General features: G+C 47.2%; 1 protein-coding gene across 6 annotated transcripts in view; it reads right to left on the reverse strand.

The window, feature by feature from the left end:
• Positions 1 to 26,161, reverse strand: part of LOC147613583 (uncharacterized) — a 60,309-nt gene that overhangs the window by 13,323 nt on the left and 20,825 nt on the right. For 2 of the 6 annotated variants that reach the window (XM_086781586.1, XM_086781592.1), the window contains 6 exons: positions 10,591 to 10,834; positions 10,138 to 10,348; positions 9,808 to 9,956; positions 9,619 to 9,716; positions 9,224 to 9,363; positions 9,052 to 9,104 (listed from right to left, as the gene is read on the reverse strand). In XM_086781586.1, the coding sequence (XP_086637712.1) occupies positions 9,052 to 9,104; positions 9,224 to 9,363; positions 9,619 to 9,716; positions 9,808 to 9,956; positions 10,138 to 10,348; positions 10,591 to 10,834 (895 nt within the window). The remainder of the gene's footprint in view (positions 1 to 9,051; positions 9,105 to 9,223; positions 9,364 to 9,618; positions 9,717 to 9,807; positions 9,957 to 10,137; positions 10,349 to 10,590; positions 10,835 to 26,161) is intronic. The other 4 variants (XM_086781591.1, XM_086781590.1, XM_086781589.1 and 1 more) reach the window with 4 other exon arrangements.

Raw genomic sequence — 26,161 nt, forward strand, 5'->3', positions numbered from 1 at the left:
CTATTAGACTGCATGCCCTTGAACTTTGGCTTTACAATCTCTGCCTTTGAATGATTATGAATGACCCATGACCTGCCTTTATATAGTAAAGTGATAGCAAGTCGTAATCAGGTCGGTTTTCACTTTTCAGGCCATAAAAATGTCATAAAATGTGTTCATATTGTGTCCATAATATGTCCCAACCATTGGTGCATGTCCTGGGCACCTCCGGACACCTATAGGGCCACCAAATTGGCACCAAACTGCCTATATACAACCTCTAACTTTGCCCTTAAGGCGCCTTCTACGGCCTAACTGTAAGGATGCTTAGAGAACTCCGTGAGCACCCCCCCACACCCATCACATGCCCATACACTTACTACTCATATGCACTCTCTCTCTATCACATGCCCAAACACTTTCCCTCTATCACAACCCCAACCAGCCACCTCTACCCCCAAACCCTACTGCCATCACATGCCCACACACTTGGTACTCATATGCACACTCTCTCTATCCAGCCACCTCTAACCCCCCACCGCCACCTCCACTTTCTTCACACCGGGCATGGTACTCTTGATGCATTACGAAATGCAAGAAATGAGAGTTTTACACTCGAAAAGAGGATGAATTATATCGACTCTTCCTACGGCCCAACTGCAAGGATGCTTAGAGAGAACTCCGTGAGCACTGCTCCCCCACGCCCATCACATGCCCAGACACTTGGTACTCATATGCACACTCTCTCTATCACATCCTCGACCAGCCACCTCTACCCCCCCAACCCCGCTGCCACCACCACTTTCTTCACACCGGGCATGGTACTCACGGCCATTTGTATCGACTCTTCCTACGGCCCAACTGCAAGGATGCTTAGAGAGAACTCCGTGAGCACTGCTCCCCCACGCCCATCACATGCCCAGACACTTGGTACTCATATGCACACTCTCTCTATCACATCCTCGACCAGCCACCTCTACCCCCCCAACCCCGCTGCCACCACCACTTTCTTCACACCGGGCATGGTACTCACGGCCATTTGTAGACTACGTAATAATGGGTGAGCACCGGATCGTGAGGGACTCACCACCAAGTACACCTCCCATGCCGATGACACACTTGCGCCCTTACTAGCCTACATGTTCAATAGTCATGTGTGAGGGATTCCCACCTTCCTGGTCCACTAACACCATCACCCCCATCCTCAAAGGTGGAGATCCGCTTGACCCCAATAACCACAGGACAATCATGATTGGCCACACATTGCCAAGCTATATGGATCGGTGCTACAGAGAGCTTAGTTCCTTTGTAGAGAGACATGGATTTAGGACCCCAGGACAAGTAGGCTTCTGGAGAAACTACTCTACCCTTGATCACATCTTCACCCTTCGAGCCATCATCAAGGAGGGCGGAGCAGGCCATCATAGGATCTATTGCTGCTTTGTGGACTTCCACAAAGCTTTTGATACCGTTTCCCGGGCCTGACTATTCTAGTGCCTACATGACATCGGGGTTCCATTCGACATGATTTGGAGCATCGTCACTCTTTATGAGTCAGTCACAAGATGGGTGAGAGCCCTAGAGATGGGTGAGAACCCTAGAAGGGATGCCACATGAGATCTCTAGTACTATTGGGGTGAAACAGAGCTGCCCTTTATCACCCACTCTCTTTGGCCTTGACATTGATGAGATCTTGAGCTTCATTGACAGATTAGGCAGGCCACACGCTCCACTTGCAGGCATATTCATTTCCCTCCTCTACGCAGATGACATTGTGCTAATATCAGATTCAGCTGAGGGGCTTCATAGACATGTGGATGCTCTACATGTTTTCTGTACGGCAAGATCTTGTTGTTAACCTTGGTAAAACCAAGGTCATGGTTTTCAACACCTCCTGCCCATACACATCCAGATTGAGCTTCACATACAGGGAAGCCCCGGTGGAGATTGTCCCGTCATGTGTGTACCTCGGAGCTACTTTTAGTGGCCCCTGCTTTACCATGACCACAACAGCTCTCTTGTAGTGGTGCTTATACCCCATATAATTCCCCATGATGATCATTGTATCAGCCTCTACTTTTAGAAAGCTACGTTATTTGTGTACTCATTTTTTTCTTTCTTTTCCATGATGAGACATACCATGGATAGCACTATATCACTTTGGTCTCATAGACACATTGTGTCTTAGGAGACGTTTAATATAACTTGGTTTCTTTATTTCTTTATACAGGTTACCTCCATGCTTGATATCCTTGATGCCCCCTCCTCCTACCGGGGGTTAGCTGCATAGGCTGTATGATGATGATGGTTCCATTTTGTATCATATGGTTTGGATTTGACATTCCCAGCTCATAGTTCTAGCCCTTGTCTTCTTTTGTACGATGATGAGATTACATAGACACTATTGTATCACTTTTGGTCTCATAGACCCATTGGGTCTTTTGAAGACATTGAATATAACTTTCTTTCTTTCTTTCTTTCTCTCTCCACAAACTTTGAGGACCAAAGGTGCTTAGGGCTCTTTATACTTGAGCTAAGACGGCACAGAGAGAGCCTATTGAGGGACAAGAGGGCAATGGGACCAGAGCCGCCTAGACAGAGAGCCCTCACAGATGTTTTCAGAGCTAGCACTGTAACCCCACTAGCCTCTACTCCCCCATCTACAAGCCTACCTAGCAGACATAGTTGCCAGACGTTTTTAAAACGGGAAGTATTATACGAGTTTTTACTTTTAAAAACGTTTTTTATTTTTGAGGAAGTTTTTAAAATAATTTTTTTATTCATTAATTTTTTAAAGCTATAATTAAGGCCTGTATATATAGTTTTTAAGCCTAAGAACCACAAATTTTATTTATAAAAGTTGTGTATAAAAACTCAAGAGTGAACAATTTGAAGCCTATAGCTATCATAATTCATTAAATCATAATGATAATTCATTCACATGGTCCCAGGCTCCCATGGGTCTGGTGACGGCAATGCCATTCAACATTAACTTTAATATTGATTTACCAATGACCATTCAACATTAACCATACATGTACCAAAAAAACACGACCCAAAAAAAAAATATTTTTTAATAAAAAAAATATCTTAAAAAAACGCGTCCCAAAAACTAGGACGTTTTGAAAAGTACACGTTTTTCATTTTTTCAAAAGGACGCGTTTTTTTTGCAACTATGCTGGCAGACCACCCTCCAGAGGAGTCACTCTGGAGACAAAGCCATTGCCATCTGTAGAGCGAGACGCCCATGACCACGAGGATCGCGTCCACGACTCCCTCACCATCGATAGATTCGAGCCATCATTGCCCGCCACCGGAGGAGTTTACCGCGACGATTCGGTGGTTCAGCTTTCAGCTCTTAGCTCTCTTAGGATGTTACTATTTTCATTCTTTATTTCAGATTTGTTATGATAAGACATCATCATCATCAGTTGTACCTTGTTTTGGTCTCATGGGCCATTTTGGCCTTTAGGAGACGTTAATATATCTTTCTTTCTTTTCTTTCTTTCTTTCTCCCTCTCTCTTGCACCGAAGATTTTATGCTCAATGCCCTGTGCCAACAACAATCTGCTCAACTTGCCAAGATTTTGTGCTACTAGATCAATGTGGTCTCCTACGACGTAAAAAACCTCTCGCTCTCTCTCTCTCTCTCTCTCTCTCTCTCTCTCTTGTGAGGACGTTGAGAGTGCCTCACGGGCGACTCAGATCCAGGCCGCCTTCGTACACAGGCCCTTTCCTCGCTAGAGAGGAAGACGGACCATTTTGGCACTATAGGCCCCCGACGTACCCCCCCCCCCCGCCCCCCCCTCTGCAAGAGCGACCAACCGGAAAGGGAGCCCACCCTCCTGTTTTCCTTCTCTTCTTAGGTAGTGCTGTGTGCGCAGGTACAAAGTGTGCAGGCGTGCAAAACTGAAAGCTGAAAGTGTGCAGGCTCAAGCCGTGAGCTTTTATGTATACATAGTCTGGGTTTTGGTCCCGAGAGCAAACTATTGCAGCATTTCAGAGGTTCTATTCCAGTGATTCCAGCTGAATGCATGTATGCATCATGTGGGCTTCTGAGAAATGGATACTTCGTGCAATGTTGATGACCAAGGGGTCTGCCAAACACCGCCTAAAGCATGGCTCATTTTTCGTAGAAGAATGAGGGAAAGTACGCCTTCCCCGGGCTCATCTAGGGTGGGGAAAATGTCTAGAACCAAAGACGATTCTATGTATGAGAAAGTGCAGATTATGATCAAGGTGGAATTGAACGACATGCGACTAGATTTGGAAAAGGACATGTATGAGGCTATGGAAGCCCGGAAGAACGACATGTATGCATGCATGAGGAAGGAGTTGCATAAGGAAATACTAACGGAATTGCCGGCTGAGATGTATATGGCACTGAAAGGGGAAATGCAGGCCCTCTTGAGAACAGAGGTGAATGTAATGGAAATTGCGGTGTATAAAAAAGTTAGTGATGCAATAGCTGAGGTCCAATCGTGGAAAACTAAGATGAAGAAATGCATAACAAATAAAGATGTCTTGATCAAGGAACTCCAAGGAGAACTTTTGGCATGCAAAAAATAGCTAGAAGGGCAAAAGGGGTCGGTAACACCCCAACTTGCTGATGAAATTAAGGAGTTGAAAACACACGTTGAGAAAGAGATCAGATCCTTTGCTGAGGTGACAAAGCAAACAAAAGCAGATGTTGAAGAGAATACCAAATGCTAAGAGACGTGCCAGGGCCTTACATGTGCGAGTTATTGGATGGAATGAGAAAAGCTCCCCCAAAGAGGATGCAAAAGATCTTGGCACTAAAATGGGAGTATCTGAGCTCCCCATAGTGGATGCTTGGAGAGTGGGCAAGGATGCTACAAAGGCACGGGCATTGATCTTGAAGTTCCCAGACATGGGATCGAAGAGGGCCTTCTTATCAAAAAGGATGGCTCTCAAGGGAGAGAAGATTTATCTGGATGAGGATCTAACACCAACACAAGTAGCACACAGAAAAGAGCATATGCCTTGGGTATATGAAGCACGGAAGGAAGGGAAGTGGGCAGTGTACATGGACGGTAGGGTGATTATTACAGAGCGCCGATCCACATGACGGTGCGCAGCCCATGGGACCCTAAAGATGACAGTATGGAATTGTAATGGATCTCTACGTCTAGATGCAAGATACTTTGAAGACACATTCAGAGATAGAGACATTGTCTTCTATACGAAGACAATGTCTCTATCTAGATGCAAGATACTTTGAAGACACATTCAGAGATAGAGACATTGTCTTCTATACGAAGACCCATCAGTGTGCAGGGAGTCGCCTCCTGACAGTGCGCGGATTTACATGGGAGTCAGTTTATCCCCCCCACCCACGTACACCAGGTAGTACTAGAGGATCAAGCAGAGTGGCTGTGTTATTTAGAGAGGAGCTTCGGGATATGGTTCATGTAGTACATAGAGACGCACATGCACGATGCACGATATATGTGGATTAGAGTTCGCACAAAGAGGCTACATGACATATACATTGCCGTATGCTATTTTCCTCCTGCCTACTTGAGATATGCCCAGCAGGGTGAGTCACCTTATTTGCCATTGTATGAGGACATCATACGCTTTGCTAACTTGGGAGACATTCTTTTGGTGGGGGACTTCAATGCTCGTACGGGCGATGAGCAATTAACACTTTATGACACAGAGGAGCCTTTATATAGAGAGCTTGAAGCAGATGAAGTGGGCATACAAAGGACATCACAAGATATGGGTGAGATCACAGAGTATGGGACACATCTCTTGGCCTTAGGGAGTGCTCATGGGTTGCTTATTTATAATGGTTTGTCACGATGGCCCGGTTCAGGTGCTTTTACATGCTAGAATAACAAGAAGGGTGCTAGTACAGTGGACTAATTGATGGGATCCCCTACTTTGATGCCACATATCCAGAGTTTCTATATTTCTGACAGGCCGATTGGGATGGCGGCAGATCATGCATACTTATGCTTCATAGTGGTATGCAGGAACCAAAGACGGTTATCGCCATTACCTCTCTCTCGCCACCCTAGATACCATTTTACACGAGAAACTGCTGGAGTTTATTGCAGTGCAGTCTACGATGGCCTTTTCACTCTTGACCCAGATAGCCCTTTAGAGGAGCTTACGAGAGGCTTTACAGAGGTACTACATACCTCGGCAGCATATGCTTTCCCATATACTATAGTTGCCTCTAAGCCCTTGAGCAGTACTATTCCACAGAATAGCTGGTATGATGACGAATGCCGAGAGACCCGAGCTCAGCTACAAAGAGATGTCGCCCTTGGGGCACGTACACATAGACAAGCCAGGACGCCCTTCTGACGCTTTGTGCGAAAGAAGAAGCGGGATTACCTGGCAAAGCTCGAGGCAGAGTTGTACTAAGTATTCTTGAGTCAGGACAGTAAGAGGGCTTGGAAAATGTTCCAGGAGAGGCAGCCACCTACCCCGATCACAGCACCTGACACTTGGCACGAGTATGCGATGTCCCTATACGATGTACCTGGACAGCCTCCCATTCCGCGCCCGCCGTCACCTCGACCGGATCATTGAGTTTTCTTCACTTTGCGGATGGTGCTAGATGCGATTGATAGACTACACACAGGGAGGGCGCAAGATCATGAAGGTCTATCAGCTGAACATTTCTCATATGCACGGGATACTCTGGCACCGATCCTTGTACACATGCTTAATAGATCTACGTGTGAAGGTTTCCCAGCTAGTTGGACAGATAACACTATTGTGCAGTTGCTTAAGAGCGGGGATCCCACGATGCCCAATAACTATCGTACGATCATGATTGGCCATCATCTGGCTAAGATATACGGATCCATCTTGGAGCATGAGATGAGCCGGTGGGTAGAGAGGCAAGGACATAGAGCAACTGGACAGGCTGGTTTTAGGAGGGGATACACCACACTGTATCATATACTCACCCTCAGAGCTCTTATTGAGGAGGGACAAGCACGAGGACGGAGGATATATTGTTGTTTTGTGGACTTCCGCAAAGCATTTGATACAGTACCACGTGCCAGGCTTATGAGGAGACTACAGGATATTGGTGTCCCCGAGGAGATGCAGTGGGGAGTATACACTTTGTATGAGTCAATGATAGGCATAGGACGTGCCCCAGGGGGCTTGTCGGATGCAGTGAACAGTACTATTGGGGTGAAGCAGGGCTGTCCGCTTTCACCCACGCTCTTTGGGCTATACATTGATGAGGTCTTAGACTATGTGGATAGATTGGGTGGGGTGCCCGGCCCAAGGGCGAGCCTAGCTGGGGTGTTGATACCCATCCTACTATATGCAGATGACATTGTGCTTATCTCAGACACTCCTGAGGGACTACATAGACACTTGGATGCATTGCAATCTTTTTGTGTGGACAAAGATCTCATAGTGAACCTTGGTAAAACCAAGGTTATGACATTTAATACCATACAAGCATGGGTGACTAGAACACACATGCAGTTTATGTTTAGAGGAGAGCCAGTTGAGTATGTCAGATCCTATGTGTACCTGGGGGTGACCTTCAGAGGGCCGCGGTTTTCTATGAGGGAGGTAGCAGAGGCTAGACTAGCATGAGGATTTGCAGCTTTGGGGGCACTTGAGAGACAGTGCGCAGACATACAGTTTCAGGAGCCACGCACGAAACTATGGCTATTTGACACTCTGGTTACATTGACACTTCTCTCTATGGAGCTGAGATATGGGGGCCTAGTCTTTTCCATAAGAGGAGGGAACCATTGGCAGGACAGGACGGACCAGAGAGAGACTATTACGATGGATGGCAACATATGGAGCGGCCATTAGTGATGATGATTGCATGCATAATTCCGAGCAAGTCATCTGTACCACATGAGATCATCAGGGCAGAGATGGGGCTGCCCAGTGGTTACTGAGGCTTTGTTCCGTGCAGTTACTTTTCTCCATAGAATATGGGAGCTCCCTCAGCAGAAATACCCTCGCCTAGCACTCACTTCCTCCAAACAGCTTGCAGATGAGGGAGACACCCAGTGTTGGTATGCCCAGATGCACACATGGCTGGCCTTGCATGGCATGAGTATTGATGCACTACCGCCTTTTGCTTACCGCCTGGACTGCCCATTCTTAGATCTCAGCCGTTCAGAGCTGAATCGGGTGATCAAGATGGACATCGTGAGACTAGATACAGAGAGGACATGGGTCAGGCCCCCGCAGCCGTTGGGCACGAAAATGGCACATTACCATAGTCATTTTCTACACCTCTCTTCGGACGGGTTTATTATACGCCATGCTTACATGGACACACACCTCTCACATGGTATTCGGAGTGCTATTGGATAGATTCGCACCTCTTCACACCGGCTGAGGATAGAGACAGGTCGATATGAGGATATATCACTAGAGGACCGCATATGCCAGCTTTGCCATCAGGAGGTGGAGTCGGAGGAACACTATATATGTCGTTGTACTGTCTACTATGAGATCCAAGGGAGGTACCACTGCCTGTTCCGTAAAGGCTTTGGACCTTTGCGTCGGATCATGGACTTTGAGGACCAAAGGTGCTTAGGGCTCTTCATGCTTGAGCTTAGACGCCATAGAGAGAGCCTATTGAGGGACAGGAGGGCAGTGGGACCAGAGCCGCCTAGACAGAGAGCCCTCACAGATTTTTTCGGAGCCAGCACTGTAACCCCACCAGCCTCTACTCCCCCATCTACAGGCCTACTTGGCAGACCACCCTCCAGAGGTGTCACCCTAGACCGAGCCATTGCCATCTGTAGAGCGAGACACCCACGACCATAAGGATCACGTCCACGACTCCCTCACCATCGGCAGATTCGAGCCATCATTGCCTGCCACCGGAGGAGTTTACCGCAACGATTCAACGGTTCAGCTTTCAGCTCTTAGCTCTCTTAGGATGTTACTATTTTCATTCTTTCTTTCAGATTTGTTATGATGAGACATCATCATCATCGATTGTACCTTGTTTTGGTCTCATGGGCCATTTCGGCCTTTAGGAGACGTTAATATATCTTTCTTTCTTTTCTTTCTTCTCACACACACAAAGCTCTTTACCTTCGAGGGATCTTCTCGCATCATGTTGTACCGCTCAATAAGATCAATACCAGCTGAAAAACACAAGCATTCCAGAAACTGAAAATAGGATCACTTCCCATGCACCCCAAAAAATTGAAGGAATTACTCTCCACAAACTTAGTTTCACTTTTAAAGGTAATTAAAAACCCACATCTTGAAAGTGCTTCCCGAAATATCTTTTTCCCAACCATAATAGAAGTTTGCAAGCGACTCTCAAAGTCATTGATCTTTGGCTCCTGGTTAGAGTCATCAATGTCTGGGAGTAATAACTTCTCCGGATTGTGCACAAGCCTGTAAATGATAGTGAACAGAATGAGAACAAACGTGTATTTTTAAGCAAAACTTGATTGACGCATAAAAGGTCAGCTAGTATAAGTGATAAATTATTGCTGTCAATAGCTTGGAATATGGCATTAATAATCAGAATATCACCCATAGAGTTTGATAAGATCATGGGCTTTCTTGGATATTTAGGTGATTTTTATCGACATGAAATTGAAAATCGGTGCTTGGAACAGTAAAGTGAATGGAGCTTGTAGAACTTACCAAAGGTTCTTGCTTTTTTTGGACTGTCTTCTGAGCTGTAGAAATTTGTCTATGTCCTGATCTTGAAGGCAGAAGTGTACACAGGTGCCAGTTTCCATCTGAAGAATTGCTTGTCAAAGTTCACTCAATAATAAAATTTTCCATTTTGTAGAAGTGTAGCCATTCTATGTGAAGCACTAGATCCAAAACCTTAAAAAAGGATGCATTTGATACTTCTCCATCTTCAATATCATCTTGGATTTCTTCACGAGTAATGCTTTCTTCCATCACTTCATCCTCAGAGGAAATTTCCATTGAATCTGTGCTACTATAACCTTTCTGTTTAGAGTATGTTTTTACTAAAAGCAATCAGGGGTTCAAAGTTCAGCTTCCTTGCAAAATACAGAAGGAGAATAACGGTTTGTAGATAATGGCATGACAAAAACAGAGCTATGGAAATATGACACTGATTAATATGGAAACTTTTATACAGTTATTGTCTTTGCTCAATCATAAAAACCACCGTTTATAGATGGTTACCTTGGTCACATACGATTGGACTTGATGATATGTCTTCTGGTTCCAGCCTTGGAGGGCTGACACCCACTGAACTCACTCTGTCAAACCCATCCTTGGTGTTGTGTACAACAAGAGGATCATTTGTGATCAAGCTTGAAACCACAGGACACATCACAGGAGCAGCAGAACCTTCCAGTCCAGTGGAATTTGTAATGTGATCATCTGTGCCAACCTGTACAGTACAATCAACACCATCAATCATCCTGTTCTATGCTCAACACAGATCCTTTAGAACTCAATGCAAGCATCGTTTGACCAAAAAATTTGCATCAGTGGATCTCTTTTTCGATAGAAGAATTTGGTCAGATATACCTATTCACCAATACAACTACAGAGGCTTTGTACCATTCAAGTAGAAACTTAAGCAAGTAATATAAAAAGAGTCAAAGTATGGTTTATTGGTTGAGAAATCGCCTCATCACAGATCAACAGATCTCTCTCTATACATTCTTTCTGGAGATTCGAGCCATTTTTTGTCTCTGCTTCATGTACTTGGGAAGTGGACGACTCCATGTTTTCTACTGACTGACAAAATGTTTGAGAATCTTCAAAATCTAATATCAAGTCCTTTGTAATGGGAGAAATAAACTCTTTGTAGGGACTTAAGTCTGCATAATCATCTTCCTTAAACGATGCCGCTCTATTGTGTAATTGCATTCTGCAGAACAACACGTTGATTTTATAAACATCTTCCCACAAAAAATGATTGTAAACAGGTACTCTTAAATCACCAGTGCATGGAATGTAGCTCTTCTCATAATTTTTCAGAAAATCAGCAATAAAATTGTCCCATTAATAGATTAAATAGCTTAAGTCGTAAATTTTTGTTAAAACTTCAGTACAAGACAAGACAAACACGAAGCATGTTATCTGTGCAACAAGGTGTCCGATGGACATGGAATGTGTACCAAGAACGAGAGACTAGCAGAGGGTCTCATTCATTTGACTCCCTATCTGCACTTTTGGAGGAGCTCTTGGATGTGGGGTTTGTGGAAGATACTGCAGCCTACCTGGCCAGCGGGTTGGCCATAACCAGTAACAAAGCCCACCCCCCCCACCCCCTCTCCCCCTCTAAAAGATCATAATCTGCATAATCATCTTCCTTAAAAATGCCGCTCTAATGTGTAATTGCATTCTGCAGAACAACACGTTGATGGGGACAATTTTATAAACATCTTCCCACAAAAAATGATTGTAAACACAAGGGAATAGCGTAGCGAGAGCTGTGAACGCTCCCCACCCCCCTCCCCCCCCGCCCCGGCCCCGGCCCCGGCCCCGGCCCCGACCTGCACCCTGCCCGCCTTCGCCCTCTCACGTCGCCTGCCCTTTTGCCCTCTCCATCTCTCTTGCTTGTGCGCTGCCCCCCTCTCTTTCCTCTTGACTGCACATCTGCCCCCTGCCCCCATTCTCATCCCGACATTTTCTTTCTTTCTTTCTTCTTTTTCTTTTCTTTTCTTTTCTTTTCTTTTTTTCTTTTCTTTCTTTCTTCTTTTCTTTTTCTTTTTTTTTTTCTTTTGTCTTTCTTTCTTTTTTCTTTTCTTTTCCTTTCTACGCCCTCCACCCCTTCCTTCCGACTCTCTAGCCCATCCTTGTTCCTTCGGCAACGCCCTCAGGTTGTGGGCATTTCTTCATTTTCTCGGCAAGTTTCGGCCTCTTCTGGTCTTCGCCCCCAGGAGGACTCCATGGCACGTCTCCCTCGACCGAGGCCACCGTTACCTGCCTTTCGTTTTTCGAAGCGGACCTGCAGCTTCTCGCTACGACTGTTGCATCCCTAGAGGCCTCCACTCTAGTATGCAAGATTGTCGGTAGCTGCCCCGAGCGTGGCCAACTCACAGATCTTCTTCAGGTTGGTCTCCTAGGTGCACCAGCAAAGAGCACAGATATTCATCCTTTGGGGCGCGGCTACTACCAAGTTGAGTTCAACTCGCCAGCAGCGTCTGATCTTGTCATGCAGCATAGCCCTGTTGCACTGCATACAACCCAGGCCTTCTTTGCACGGTGGCAGCACAGCTTTGACCCGGCATCCGACCCTCTAGCTAGAGTTTCAGGCTTTCCTGTGACAGTCTACTTTCCAGGCCTCAGGAAGGAATACCTTCCTCTTCTCTCGATGATTGGTGGTGCCATCGGGAGAGTGATGGAATCCCCCCCCCCCCCCCCCCGCCCCCCCCCCCGGGCCTCGGCGAGGCACCTCGCACTAGCAACTGGAATTCCATCTCTCCACATTTGTATTGCCTCACCGGATTCTGTGCCTCACATGATATCTATTCCCAGTCTTCGGGGCAACCCCATTATGCAGCGACTGGAGTATTCTCGCCTTCTAGGCCAATGCTTTATTTGCAAACAGATTAGGCGAATGCTTTATTTGCAAACAGATGGGTCATCTGGCCAGAGTTTGCCCTCGGCGTCAGACTGCCCCAACCAGTTGTTCCCCCTCCTACTTCCCACTCAGATCCTCATCAGGGGGCCAAGGGAGGAGCAAGTTCCCAGACCGCAAAGCACCAGGTTCCGACCATGGATGACCCATCAGCCATAGAGTGGTGGACGGTTGGCCTCTGCCCCGGTCGCCGACCGAGCACCAGAGCTCAGCATCGCCACCGTGCGCGCCAGGCTGGCAGCATGCAGGAGGATTCGGTTCTGTCAGAGAACCGTTTCGAGCACTTATCACAGCACCCACCCGCAGACGGCGGGCCCTCTCCAATCACAAAGAGGGTCCCCCCACCCCCTCTGAGGTGGCAGACGATTCCTCATCGTGACTTCTCCTCTAGCCCTCAATGCCCAGTTGGGCAGGTTGACCCCACCCTTGCTTCATCGAGCCGTCCCCAACAGCCTTCCTCTCCGATGGATACCTCTCAACAGCATCCCTCTCCGCCTTCCCGCTCCCCCTCACCTCCTCCCCCCCATCCCCCACCCCCGCCTCTGACTCTACCCACAGTCGCTCCATTTGCCCCGTCCTCTTCCTTCGTGCCTACCACCCCCCCCCCCCCCCCCCCCGGCGGCCTCTCCAGAGCATTCCTGTCGGCCCCTATAGCCCTTGACCCGGAGAGGAGACAGCTAGCGAGTATCGTTCGCTGCCTGATTCATCGTTTCTCAGAGCCGGTGGAGATGACCATTGTGGCCTCACCAGTGAGGGCTCTCCCACCTGAGTCTCCAGGCGGGCCCTCCAAGATTTTGGGGCAGCCTGTGGATTATAGTTTCTTCCAGTGTCTTCCAAATGGAAGGGACAGACAGGTTCGAGGAAACTGTAGCCCCTATTCGGGAATGTGCGGTCTTCCAGCACTCCAGACCCTCTACGCCAGAGAATGGCACGATGATCTTCTCTTTCCCCTTGAGTGTAGCCCCTGAGACAGAGTGGGATCCAAAGTCGGTGGCCGCTACCACACAGGATTAGGCAGTTAAGCTATCGCATCATCTGCAAGATCTCCGGATCACCGATGTTCTTACTCATCTATGGCCTTTGGCTAGTATGGAGCTTGGTGGATCAGCCCACAGAGACCAAGGAGGGGAGATGGTGACCTCCAGCCTGGAGGTGCTGCTTTTTGTGTTCATGCATACCTCTCTCGCAGTATCTCTCCCCCCTTCTTAGAGATACCTCCTTTGTGATTGATGGAGCACGGAGTATGCATACTCTTGCGCTCGGGCACAGTGGCAGTACATGGAGGACATGATCCACACCCACTTGGCGCGACTCCACACCAGGATAGATTGTGACTATTCCCCATCTAAGCCCGTGCCCAAGACTCTTCGAGTGGAGGGCAATTCCGGTTGTTCCGCCTCACACAGAGATTGATATGAGGATTGTCTTATGGAACATTCAAGGCTTAGGGGGGGCTTAGTGCTTTCAGAGACGAGGCGTCCTTAGAGGAGAGCTGCATCGAGCTATGTTGGGGGGATCTATCGACATTCTTTTCCTTTAGGAGCACCATCTTACTGAGGGGCATGCCCGCCGCTCTGCAGGAAGATTCTACTAGGCAAGAGTCATACTTTTTGGTCTCCATCCTTCGGCCCTTCAGGGACGCAAGGAGGAGTGTCTCTCTCTGTGAGTGAGAAGCTTCTGCCATCTGTGATAGGATCGGGAGTCATAGTTCCAGGACGTGCTCAGTGGGTTACCATTCTGATTGAAGAGGATAGCGTTGGCTTTCTCAACATTTATGCCCCGAATGTGGCTGCAGGTAAAGCTATCTTTTCAAGCACTGTCTGACAGGCCCTGTCCTAGGCTGATTTTTGGTGCATGGGCGGTGACTTCAACATGATAGAGGCAGCAGAGGACAGACTTGGAGGTGGCACGGCCACAATCTCAGGAGTGGAGTACTCTACATGGGAGGAGATGATACTGATTCTTAGGGACAGGACCCTTGGCATCTTCCAGAGTTTGGGCGTAGCCCTGGGAGTCTTAGCTTCTCTCAATCGGATAGGTGGAGCACTAGCCCCAACCTCTCTTGGCTGACAGGTTTTATGTTGACGAGTGGGCTTGCAACCGTGGAGGCAGGGTTGGTATTTTGGCAGGCACTACATTTTCAGATCATATCCTAGTTATTCTGTCCCTAGAGGACCCATGGAGGCATGACAGACATGCGAGCTCTTGGATTCCAAACAGCCTCATTCAGGACCTTGAGATTTGTAGCCGGATTGAGCAGATATGGGCGGGCCTGGACTTTTCCTCAAGATTTGCAGTGTGCATTTTGGATGATGGCCTTGGGGAGGTCAATATTTTCTTATAGGAGGCAGCCTAGAGTAGATTAGAGGGATTTCAGGAGCAGGAGAGAGCTTTGCCTAGCCTCTTTACAATGTCTTCAGGAGAGTTCCCCAAACAGCTCGTGGATCGAGAGTCAGATCGTTGTCACCTGCACGGAGATTTGGTCCATCGAGCAGAGGAGGGTGGAGTATAGATACCATGTCAGGGCTTCATTTTGGACTCACGCTGGTGTGACAGAGATGCTGGAGACTTCTTTGAGATAGACGGCCCACATAGGAGGAGAGACGGTATTTGCAAGCTACGTGGCCAGGATGGAGCTATTGTTTATGATCCCCCACAGGTGAGAGCCACCGCTACGGATTTCTTCCGGTCTCTTCTCATTGGTGCCCCATTATTCTCACGAGAGAGTCTGGAGGCACACGAGAGAGGTGGTTCCCCCTCCCTTCGGTCTTTCTTATTGACCCCTTTCACTGCAGAGGAGCTGGCAGAGGTGGTGAAGGCATTACCCAAGGGCAAATGCCCGGGGGCGGATGGGCTTCCTATTTCTTTCTTTCTTCGCCATTGGGGGACCTCATGGAAGGTGGCCTTTGCGCTGCCTTCAATGAGATTATGCTCACAAGTGCCATGCCAGAGAGGCTCACATACATTTGATTCCCAAGGAGGGTGGTGATAGATTGGAGATTAGGCAATGGAGACCCATCACCCTTCTAGGGACCACCTACAAGATTTTGGCCAAGGCCAGCAGGCGACTTCAGCCTTCCCTCCCAGACTTGATCCATGACACTTAGACTGGTTTTGTTTAGGATTGGAGTATTCTGGACAACATCTTTAGCTTTTGGGAGGTGACAGCTTCGGCTAGAATGTGACAGCAGGACCTCATTGTGCTACTCCTAGACTTTGAGAAAGCTTATGATAGGGTGGATTGGAGCTTTCTGGATGGCACTATGAGCCGGATGGGATTCCCCATGGAGTGGATTCGCGGAGTCTCGGGACTTTATTCAGCATCTCACAGCCAAGTTCCCATTCAAGAAGCCCAAGGCGACAGATTCCCCCTTTCCCGCTTGGTTCGACAAGGCTATCCTTTGGCACCGTACCTCTTTCTATTTGTCGCCGAGGCCATGAGTAGTTTTCTCTCCGCCCAAGAGAACGGACTTCAAGGATTGCACCTTCCCCTCCGCACACAGGAGGAGCTGCTGGACTCAGAGTTTGCAGATGACATAACAACCTACCTTGCTTGAGATGTTGGGAATCTCCAGAGATTCGTGGAGGCGATAGATATTTTCTACCGTGCATCAAAAGCACAGATCGATTGGCACAAGTCATGTGGTTTTTGGGTAGGCTCAGCACCCACCCCGACTTGGCAACTAGTTGAGGCTTTCCAGGGGATCCCGAGAGGCACTCTAGTCCGATACCTTGGCTGCCAGGTTGGCATTGATATCTCTCTCGAGCAGAAACTCGCTCCCCTTCTTCTGAGTATTTGGAAGAAGCTTCTATACTGGAGCTCAATGAGGCTATCCCTAGCAGGCAGAGTGGTGGCGGCGAACCAGGTACTGCTTGCCACCATGTGGTACATCACCTCGTGCTGGGCCTTTTCTCGGGCTTGTATTGGCTAGGTATAGTGTTTGATCCGGAACTTCTTGTGGGCTGGAAGTGATGGGAGGCTAGCCAGGGCCAAGGTGGCATGGAGAGTGATCATTCAGCCACATAGCAGAGGGGGGCTCGGCCTCATTGATCCAGCTATACAAAGTCGTGCCTTGCTCGGCAAGTTGATTGTCAAAGGACTCCTACCTGGTGGTGAGTCTTGGAAGGATTTCCTCTTGGCCTGGATTTCAGCCCGCACTCCGAGCCTTGGAGGGCCGTGGCCGCAGAGTGCTAGATGGATCTTCACAGAGATATGAGCCCGTGGTTTTAATCCTGCCTTTGAGGACAAATTCACATCCAGTCTACTTCGTGCTCGGGATCATCTCACGCCAACCCTCAGACAGATTGCTCCAGTGGCCTCAAAGGAGCAGCTTTGGCAGCCTTTGATGTGGAACCCCTTGATCTGTTTACAGAGTGGCCACATGCTAGGGACCCAACCGCACATATCCTGGGGCACCTTGAGGATGGGACCATCCAGGTCTCTTGGAGATTGGGTTGCACACAGGCAGTTTACCTAAGGAGGAGCAGGAGAGAGGCCTGACAGGGATCCGGGGAAGAGACAAGCTCAGCATCGACATTGACTTAGCTATTCTTTCGGAGTGGCTGACTCCTATTCTGGACCTGATACCCCCTGTGTGGCTAGGCATGTTCACTAGACACGATATCCTCGTGGCAGTCCATGGAGCTGATGAGGAGAGTGGTCTCCTCACTTTTTCTATTGGATTACATGGCAAATTAGAGAGATCAGAGCACCCCTTGGAGGATTTCAGAGGCTACACCTTGCAGAGGTTGAGAGTGATTGGTTTTTGGGCACGTGCATGGCATAGAGATCCAACATCGGCCAAGGTGGCCAAGGTGGCGAAGGAGAGATTTTGGCAGTTATGGATTTGGGAGTGCCGACCTCTCATGCGGTTGCAGTGGGACCTTGGAGAGTGGACTTGGCATGATCCCACAGATCGGGTGGAGACTCTAGATGCCCCTTTCTTTACATATACAACGCGGCTCGGCTGCAGGATTCAGATGCCGGAGATAGATGGCACACCAACAGCAACAGCACACTAGCAGTCTCAAGGCCTTTTACAGCGCTTCCTTTCAGATTTTTGGAAGAGGCTTTGGAACAGCTTTCGGCCAAGCAAGATCACTCTCTTCCTTTGGTTGACGGCACACAGGAGTCTGGCAGTGGGTACTTGGCTGGCAATCGGAGGGCGGTCAACAACCCGAGGTGCGGCCACCCCCAGGAGTCTCAACGACATTGCCTTTGGGATTGCCTCAAGGCTCAGCAGATTTGGTAGCGGACTCTCCGCATCTTCACTATGGACATGGCATCGACCCAAATCATCACTTGGGGTACTGTCACTTGGGCCACCAAGGCTAGAGTGGTCAGTACTTACGAGGAGGATGAGGGAGGCCTTGCTCTCCAGGTTTCCCACCATCGTATTGCAGTAGTACCCCGTCACAGCCCCACTTGTAGGTGTTTGGCGACCAAGCTCATGCCAGCAATCGGAGATTTGCAGTAGTATAGCAGCTTGGCACATCTGGCGTGCTAGATGTAGCAAGGCCATCGAGGGTACCCCCTCTCTGCCGGTTGAGACCATTAGGAGCATATGGCTCAACATCATTCACACCCTCCGCGATCAGTGGGGGAAGCTGCAGGGAGATTCTGACTGCATGCGGAAGCGGCGGGAAGCCTTCTTGTGACTTTGGAGGCCTGGCCCTTTCCTCACAGATAGAGGTAGTGACCCCATTTGGCATTACAAACCACGTGTGTGGTTGTTTCCCCCCCTCCCCCTGTATGGATAGCCTTCTCCTCATACAGCGGCCAGCCGGAGGAGAAGCATCTCTTCCCCTTATGATCACTTGTTTCCCGCCCTTATATGAGGCGTGTTTGTATTTAGCCCTTCGTGGTTGTACTTAGCCCTTTGTGGCTATTTTTTCTTTAACTAATTGAAGGATCTTTTTCCCGGAAAAAAAATAAATGATTGTAAACAGGTCCTGTTATTAGATAGCTTAAGTCATGTGTAAATTTTTGCTAAAAGTTCTGTACAAGACAAGACAAACACGAAGCATGTGATCTGTGCAACAAGGTGTCTGATGGACATGGAATGTGTACCGAGATGGAGAGACTGGCAGAGGGTCTCATTCATTTGATCCCCAAAGAGGGGGGCCACAGGATTGAGGTGCATTAGTGGTGCCCCATCACCCTCCTCAGCACGGCCTACAAAATCCTCCTACAAAATCCTTGCTAAGGCAATTAACCTCTACCTTCAGCACCACCTCCCTGATCTCATCCATGGCACTCAGACAGGTTTCATCCAGGATAGGTGCATCCAGTTGACGCTTTTCAGTGGATAACTACAGGCTTTCTTTAAGAGGAAGAAATTGGTGGTAAAGGATTTACAACATATCCAAAAGAATTGCAACACCTCACACTGGGAAGCCTGAGCTGGAGCTCCCCCTTGTGCGCCCGTCCCCCCCCCCTCCCCCCCTTGCGGGGCGATTCGCACTGCCCCGCTGCTTCACCCCGTTTTTCTGCGCCACCTTGCAGTCGTCCATGTTTGCCCCTTCGCCCTGTTTCAGGACGCTGACCTCTGCCACACTCTCCCGTCTCCCCTGCCCCTTGGACGCCAGCACCCTCCCCTCCCCTCACCTTGTTGCTGCTCCCCCCCCCATCCCCAACATGCCAGCCACCATTGCTTTCTCCTGCCTTCTTTGCCTTCCTCACCCCCCCTCCTCTTGATGGCTGCACTTCCTCTCCTTCGTGCGCCTCGCCGTTTCGAGCCTCCTCTGCCATCTAGACTGTTGCCCGGTGCTTCGTGGAACAGTCAACCCTGCCTGTTTCTTGGTGCTCCTCCACACATGTCAATGCTTACCCACTCGGCGTGCCTGTTGATCCTTTATCTCTAGCTATCATCATTAAGCTATAATTATAACCCTACTAGCCATAACCATATCTCTTCCCTCATCTAGCTTTCACTAATCTACTTTTTTCTCAGTCCTGTGAGCTTTTCTTTGAAAACTAAGCATAGGGCCTTCAAGACAACTCAAAGGGCTCAGCCTATTCAAGCAAAAACGGCTTCAAAAGACGCTGCAAAAATGTAGTAGTAAAAATTCAAAATCGTTGCCTACAATTCGAATTCATCAAATTCCTTTTAGCCATTGATAATTGAGTGTACAAGGAGTAGGTGCATCAAAACTTGAAGCAAAGTATCCACTGGTTGCGGAGAACCAAGCATTTCATCAGTTTTAGCCCACCGTCGTTACGCAGGTGATTAGCACTAATCATATTCGGTTTTTTGGGGGGTTTCAAGCTTCAGATCACAAGCTTATGAGTTTTTCTAACTCTGATTTGCATCATTTCTCAAAACCCCTCTCATTTGGTGTATGATTCTCATCCTCCAAACTATACTAGTTTTCTGCCTATCATTTATTTTCGGTTGCAAAAAGGAGACTTATATTAAGCATGAATAAACCTTACAAAATCATGGCTGGAAGCCAGTGCAAAACAAAACCTCATGCCAAAATGTAGGTTGATCTCAACCAATATGGGGCACAAAGATGCCAAGAGAGTCTTGTGGGGGTCGTTGAGAAAAAGATCCCTTGATCCCAATCCCTCATGAAAACAATGCGCTTTGCATGCGCAGATTTGGAAGGTCCCTGTATATGAGCCCATGTCGCCATAAGAGTGTCTCAAAAGCTACTTGGCATATGGGGCAGGTGGGGTCTACTCCAAAAATCGTTCTCCACTAATTAGTGGGAAGGCTACCATGTAAGAATAACCAAAGAAGTGAGAGATTTGGCTCCTCTTGTATGAGTTTGAAAGTCTGTGGCAAAATCTCTTTTGAATCAATGGGGTGATGTTATAGCTTTCCCAATGTGGCCTGAGAGTAGGAGTCCTTTGAATCTGCCCAAGTAGAAGGAGCCTAGCATTACGGACACTGTAGTTGAAAAAACGCTTACTCTTAGTAAAAGTGATTGCATCAATCCACTCCCACTCACCAGAATCCCAATGAAGATATTTGATACGACATCTACCATACATCCATAACCACTAAGACCCATGCGTCACAATATTAGGTGGAAGGTCAACATGCCACTGCTTTCCTTAGGGTAATGCCCGGAATAATCTCCAACGTGTTACATTTCAACAAAAACATGATCTCCCTCCTCATCCTGATCTAGCAAGGCTAACACCTATAATGGCACTCTTGTCTTGGAGAAAACTCCCAGCCACCTAGAATGATGTTGATCGTGAAATGTGCCAATAATCCACTCATGAGGTATAGCTTCATCATTTTGATCGATTCGTCTAAGACTCCCTCTAAGGTGCTGGGTAGATACAAGTCTCCGATCCATAAGGAGACGTTTAAAAGCTTTCCAAGGAAATAACTATTGATGCACATCTCTCCCAGCCAAGCCACTGCATATATCCAAACGCACCCATAGGTCATCCAACCTCATTTCTAATGAGGTTATTCCACATAATGGGCTGTCTATCACCCTCATCCACTAATGTAGGAAGCCTCTGTCTCCAAAAAGGTCTCATGCTACTCCACGCTCTGATAATGGTAGCTATAAGTGGAGAAGAGGTGGCCTATAGGCTATTACATACTCTACCTTAGTGAAACTAAAGTGTGAACTGAGCATCCAATCTCCACCACCACGAGGTGTACAACCAGAAATGTGGAACATAAAAAAAAACTTCCAAGACTCGGTATCTTGGAGGAATGCTCTGAGAAATAGCTTGCAAGGCAATGCCTTGCATTGTATATCCGGATCTACAATATTCAAGCCCCCTTCATGTATGGAGTGTATAATAGTCTCCCAAGCCACTCTGGCCCGAGTGTCTAGTGAACCATCCAAATTTGACCAAAGAAAGTTCCAGACCAATCTTTGCAGTGGGCCAATGCATTCATGAGAGAACCACCGACAAGAGGCAAGGCAAGCAATACTTGGTTAACCACCAAAGCTCCGGAGGCTAGATCCAATATCCTAGAACTCCAATGAAGAGGTTTCTTCCTAATGCTCATAAGTATTGGTGCAGACTATTCTGCACGCGAAATTTCAACCCCAACTTGAAACCCAAAATATCTGGCAGTACAATCTTTGTCAATCCAGGTAAACTCGAGCTCTACACCCCAATTGACTCTTTGGGAGTCACTAATCCAAAAGCCAACTGACTTATGCCAATTAATGAGAGCCCCTGCAACCAAGCAAAACTCCTCCAAAGCAATTTGAAAGGAACATAAACATATGTGTGAGGTGTAACTTGGTTGAACACAATGCTAATCAATACACTTAAAGACACCAACATTTAATGGACAACATGCTCAATACAAGAAGTAATTTGCTGAATTGACAAGAGACGCTGTGTGGATTTTTATATGGTGCAGCTAGCCACCCCCAACAGGTCTTTGTTTTTACTAGATGCTGTTTTTGCCACTGTACATATGGGTGTTGTTGTGGCTGGAATAAGCGCCAGTTTTGTGGCCTTGTACATATGGTTTATGGTTTGCCTATGTACATACGTTTGTGGTTACCTATGTTCATAAGGGGGCTATATGATGTCCGAGAGCTTATGTATTCAGGAGGTGAACATGTGTCCAAAGTGGTGGTCAGTAGGCTCATATGATGGTGTTTGATGTACTCCTCCTATTGTGCTTTACAACTTATCCTTTGAAGTCCATGGCTGTGAGATATGGCTGTTTGAAGTTTGAGGCTATGTGATTGCAGCCTAAATTCCATTGGTTTTAGCTCATTTGGAGGGTATGCAGGTAGATGGATGCTATGTAAGACCACCTGCTTGATGGAGGTGTATATGGTGTACGTGTTGTGCTTTATAGCACTCCATTTGGTTGAGTTTGCAGAGAAATATGACCAGTTGAAGGTGGCAAAGTATGCCATGAGGCTGCAACTTTTATTCTAAGTGCCACTATGGGATGGAGAGTCCGATAAAGTGTGGGACCATTCAGTTGTAAAGTGGGTACTATGAGCTTACCGGTGTACTTTCTTGCTCTGGAGTTGAAGCCTGGACACTCAAGTTACAAGCTTGGCAGTATTGATGTACAAGAGGGTTGCGCTAACAAGTACATGGCTCTTTTAGACTAAAAAACAAAAACTTTCCAGAGAGCGTGTTTTTGGGCATTTTAGTGAACCTACCTACCTTCAACGGCGGGTATCTTCCCCCACCGAACTCCGTTTTATGCATATGAGAGTTCTACGGATATCTACTCGAGATGAGCTTCGCAAGGAAGGTGTCGGCTTGGGATGATTGCGATGTGGTTGTCATCTAGGAGGACTTTTGTTGGATGTTCCAAGGGGGTAATCATAATTTTTTCTGTCTGGGGGTGTGTATACATCTCAAGGTGTGTGAGGAGGAATATACTATAGAGGCAGTAGATACTCTCCCGTTTTCTTTCTCTCATCCTTTTTGGTGCCCCCACTGAGGATTGGAAGGCAGCTTCAACTAAGAGGTCTACAAGGTGATAATCGCTTGTAGATCAACTCAAGGCCTATGGTTGGCGAGGCGTTTGAGGTTTTCAAGGGCGGAAAAGGCGAAGATGTGGACAAATTCATACGACATGTCGAGTTGACCGCTCTGAAGAGTAATAGAGATGATGAGGGATTCAAATTACGTCTTGTGAGCTTGCTAATGGAGGGTGAGGCTCGAGTATGGTACGAAGATACGCTCACCGAGGCGCAAAAAGGTAATTGGGCTCAACTCCGCGAAGCATTAAGAGGAAGATTTGAAAAAGCTGATGCTCCCGAGGAACTATGGAAGGAATTGAGTAGATTGCAGCAAGGAGAAGACCAAGATATCAATGAACAGGTAAACAGGTTTGAAGCTTGCTGGAGGAGAATCTTAAGAGGCCTGGAAGAGAATCAAGTACCTCCTAGTTTCTTGAAGAAGGACAGGTTTGTGTGTCTTTTACATAAGAGCATTAAAGACAAGGTAGAGCTCAAGGATCCAGGAACGTATGAAGAGGCTGTGAGGATAGCCAAGGAGCAGTGGAGAAAGAAGATAAGGAAGCAGGAAATGTTGAGTAAAGAAAGGGATGTTCCTTTCCATTATGGCGGATCTCTTGTGCCCTTTGGAGAATTAGTAAAGCCTCTACCTATGGATGTGCATCGCGAAAGAGAGCTTCATGTGGAAGCTCCAAAAGTAGCTGATCCTACTCAAGGTCAAGAGACCCTTCAACAGGAAATACAGAAGTTAACAGACCAAATTGGAAGCCTTAATATTGCTATGCAAGCAATTCAACAGCAGCAGGTGAGGCGTCCTCAAGGAGAGCGAGCCCCAAGACCTCGCAATGAAAATGTCCAATGTTACAATTGTGGAGAGAGGGGTCATTATTCTCCCCAATGTCCCTTACCAAGAAGAGAGCCAGGTGGTATATATCCCATAGCCCCGAGGCAAAGAAATAATGTGAGAGAGGGCAATGTCAATGTACAAGTACCTCAAGGCAAGCGCAGCAGCAGCAGCAGAAAGCAGGGCCAAAATCAAGCCCAGGCACCACCACAGTTTGCTGTTGGGATATTGGAAGCTGTTGAAGAAGGTGATGAGGAGGATGAGGCCGATGTGTTGGCATACAAAAGGAAAAGAGCACAAAAGTCAAAAACTGAAGAGGCCCGTAGGGAAGAAAAGTTAAGAATGAAGACTAGAAAAGACTTGGATAAAGGGAAAGCACCGATGGAAATAGGAGAGTCGAGTAAACAAGGCGAAGCTAAAGCAAAGAGGAGAAGAAGGAAGGTCACCATGGACGACTTCCAGCTAGGAGAAGGGCAACCTGCTTATAGCCTTTTAGAAGACCTAAAGAAGAAGAAAGCAGATATTACCTATGGCCAGCTTTTAAACTTGAGTCCAAGTGTGAGAAGACATTGGCACAAACTTGCTAGCCTGAAGCGAGTCAAGGTGAAGAAGCCAGAAGCACATGTAGTGCAGCTTCACAAAGTCACTGATGTGTTACCTGTTATAGATGCTTGGGTGCATGGAAGAAGAGTAGGCAAGGCCTATATGGATGGTGGAGCACAGGTGTGTGTGATGACTGAGGAGACTATGCATTTGTTGGGGCTAGAACTCACTGGCAGGTCTCTTTTCAGTGTGAGGATGGCAAATAGTAGTCGGGTTAAATGTCTGGGTGTTATACATGATTTGGAGTTAAATGTGTTGGGGCAGCGAGCCACTATGGATATTCATATTATGCCTGCGAAGCTTGGAGCATATCCTATCATTTTGGGGAGGCCTTGGTTGATTGCCATGAGATCTCGACAGGATTGGTACAGGGGATGTATCGATCTTTTTGTGGATAGGCCCAAGAATAAACGGATCAGGTATGATATGAGGAAAGGTAAGGTACTCGAGATCGATGAGAAACCAGACATGGAACTTAAATTGCCATCTTCTTCACAGGATACCTATGATGATGATTCCAGTAGTTCTTCTTCCTATGATGATGATAACATTTACGATCAAAGTCTTCTTGACCTTGATGTGGATGTGTGTGCTATGCAAATATCTTTGGATGATGAAGAAAAAGCAAGTAAAAGTGAGACAGGTGACCCTTATATGGTTGATGATGTGCCAAATGTGCCTAAAGAAGAGTTGATGGCAATGTTGGCTAGTGATTTAACTGATCAGGAAAGAGATGCTTATGAAGCCTTGTTTAACAGGTATCCAAAATTGTTTGCCAAAGACTACACTCAGATGAGAGGGACAAACAGGGTCATTCATGAAATAAAACTCAAGGAAGGTGCCAAACCAGTGGTTCAAAAGATGAGGAGACTTAGCGTGATTCAAAAACAGGTGTTGGAAACAGAAGTCAATAAGCTCTTAAAAGCAGGTTTTATATATCGGGTCGATGATGCGGAATGGATATCGCCAGTGGTTATTGTGCCCAAAAAGGGTAATAAATGGAGGGTGTGCGTTGATTATAAACCTTTGAATGCTGCCACTAAGAGACACCATTACCCTCTTCCATTCCAGGATGAGATTCTAGATAAGGTTGCAGGTGATGAAAGATTTTCAGTTTGTGACGGTTTCAGTGGTTATTACCAAATTATGATAGCTGAACAGGATCAAAAGAAGACTGCCTTCATTACCCCATGGGATATATATTGCTTCAGGGTCATGCCCTTTGGCTTAGTGAATGCTTATGCAAGCTTTGAAGGCTGGATGGATACAACCTTGGGACCTTATCTAGGAAGCTTTGTAAAGGTTTTCATGGACGACTTCTGTGTGCATAGTGACAGGTTGTTACATGTAGAAAAGCTTGACAAGGTTTTTAAAAAGATTGATGAAGATGGGGGTCAACTAAATCCGGCAAAATGTAAGATTGCAAGGGCTAGAGTGGTCCTCTTGGGGCATGAAATCAGTGAAAATGGAATTTCTCCAGATCCAGCTAAAGTTGAATGCCTTCTCATGATGGAGAGTCCCAAGAACACCAAGGAACTTATGAGTTTTGTGCAAAAGCTCAGGTACTTATCAAGGTCTTTTTGTATGCTGGCAGAGTATGTGCACCCTTTACAAAAGGCAATGCAAAGAGACCCTTTGGTGTGGACAGAAAAAGAACAGGAAGCTTTTGAAAATGTAAAGGAAAAACTCTCTATTTTGCCCACAATGATGCCTCCATGCTGGGATGAAACCTTCTATTTGAG

The sequence above is a fragment of the Cibotium barometz genome, chromosome 43, assembly GCF_041138505.1.
Source record: "Cibotium barometz isolate CiBa-2024 chromosome 43, ASM4113850v1, whole genome shotgun sequence".
Classification (NCBI taxonomy): Eukaryota; Viridiplantae; Streptophyta; class Polypodiopsida; order Cyatheales; family Cibotiaceae; genus Cibotium; species Cibotium barometz.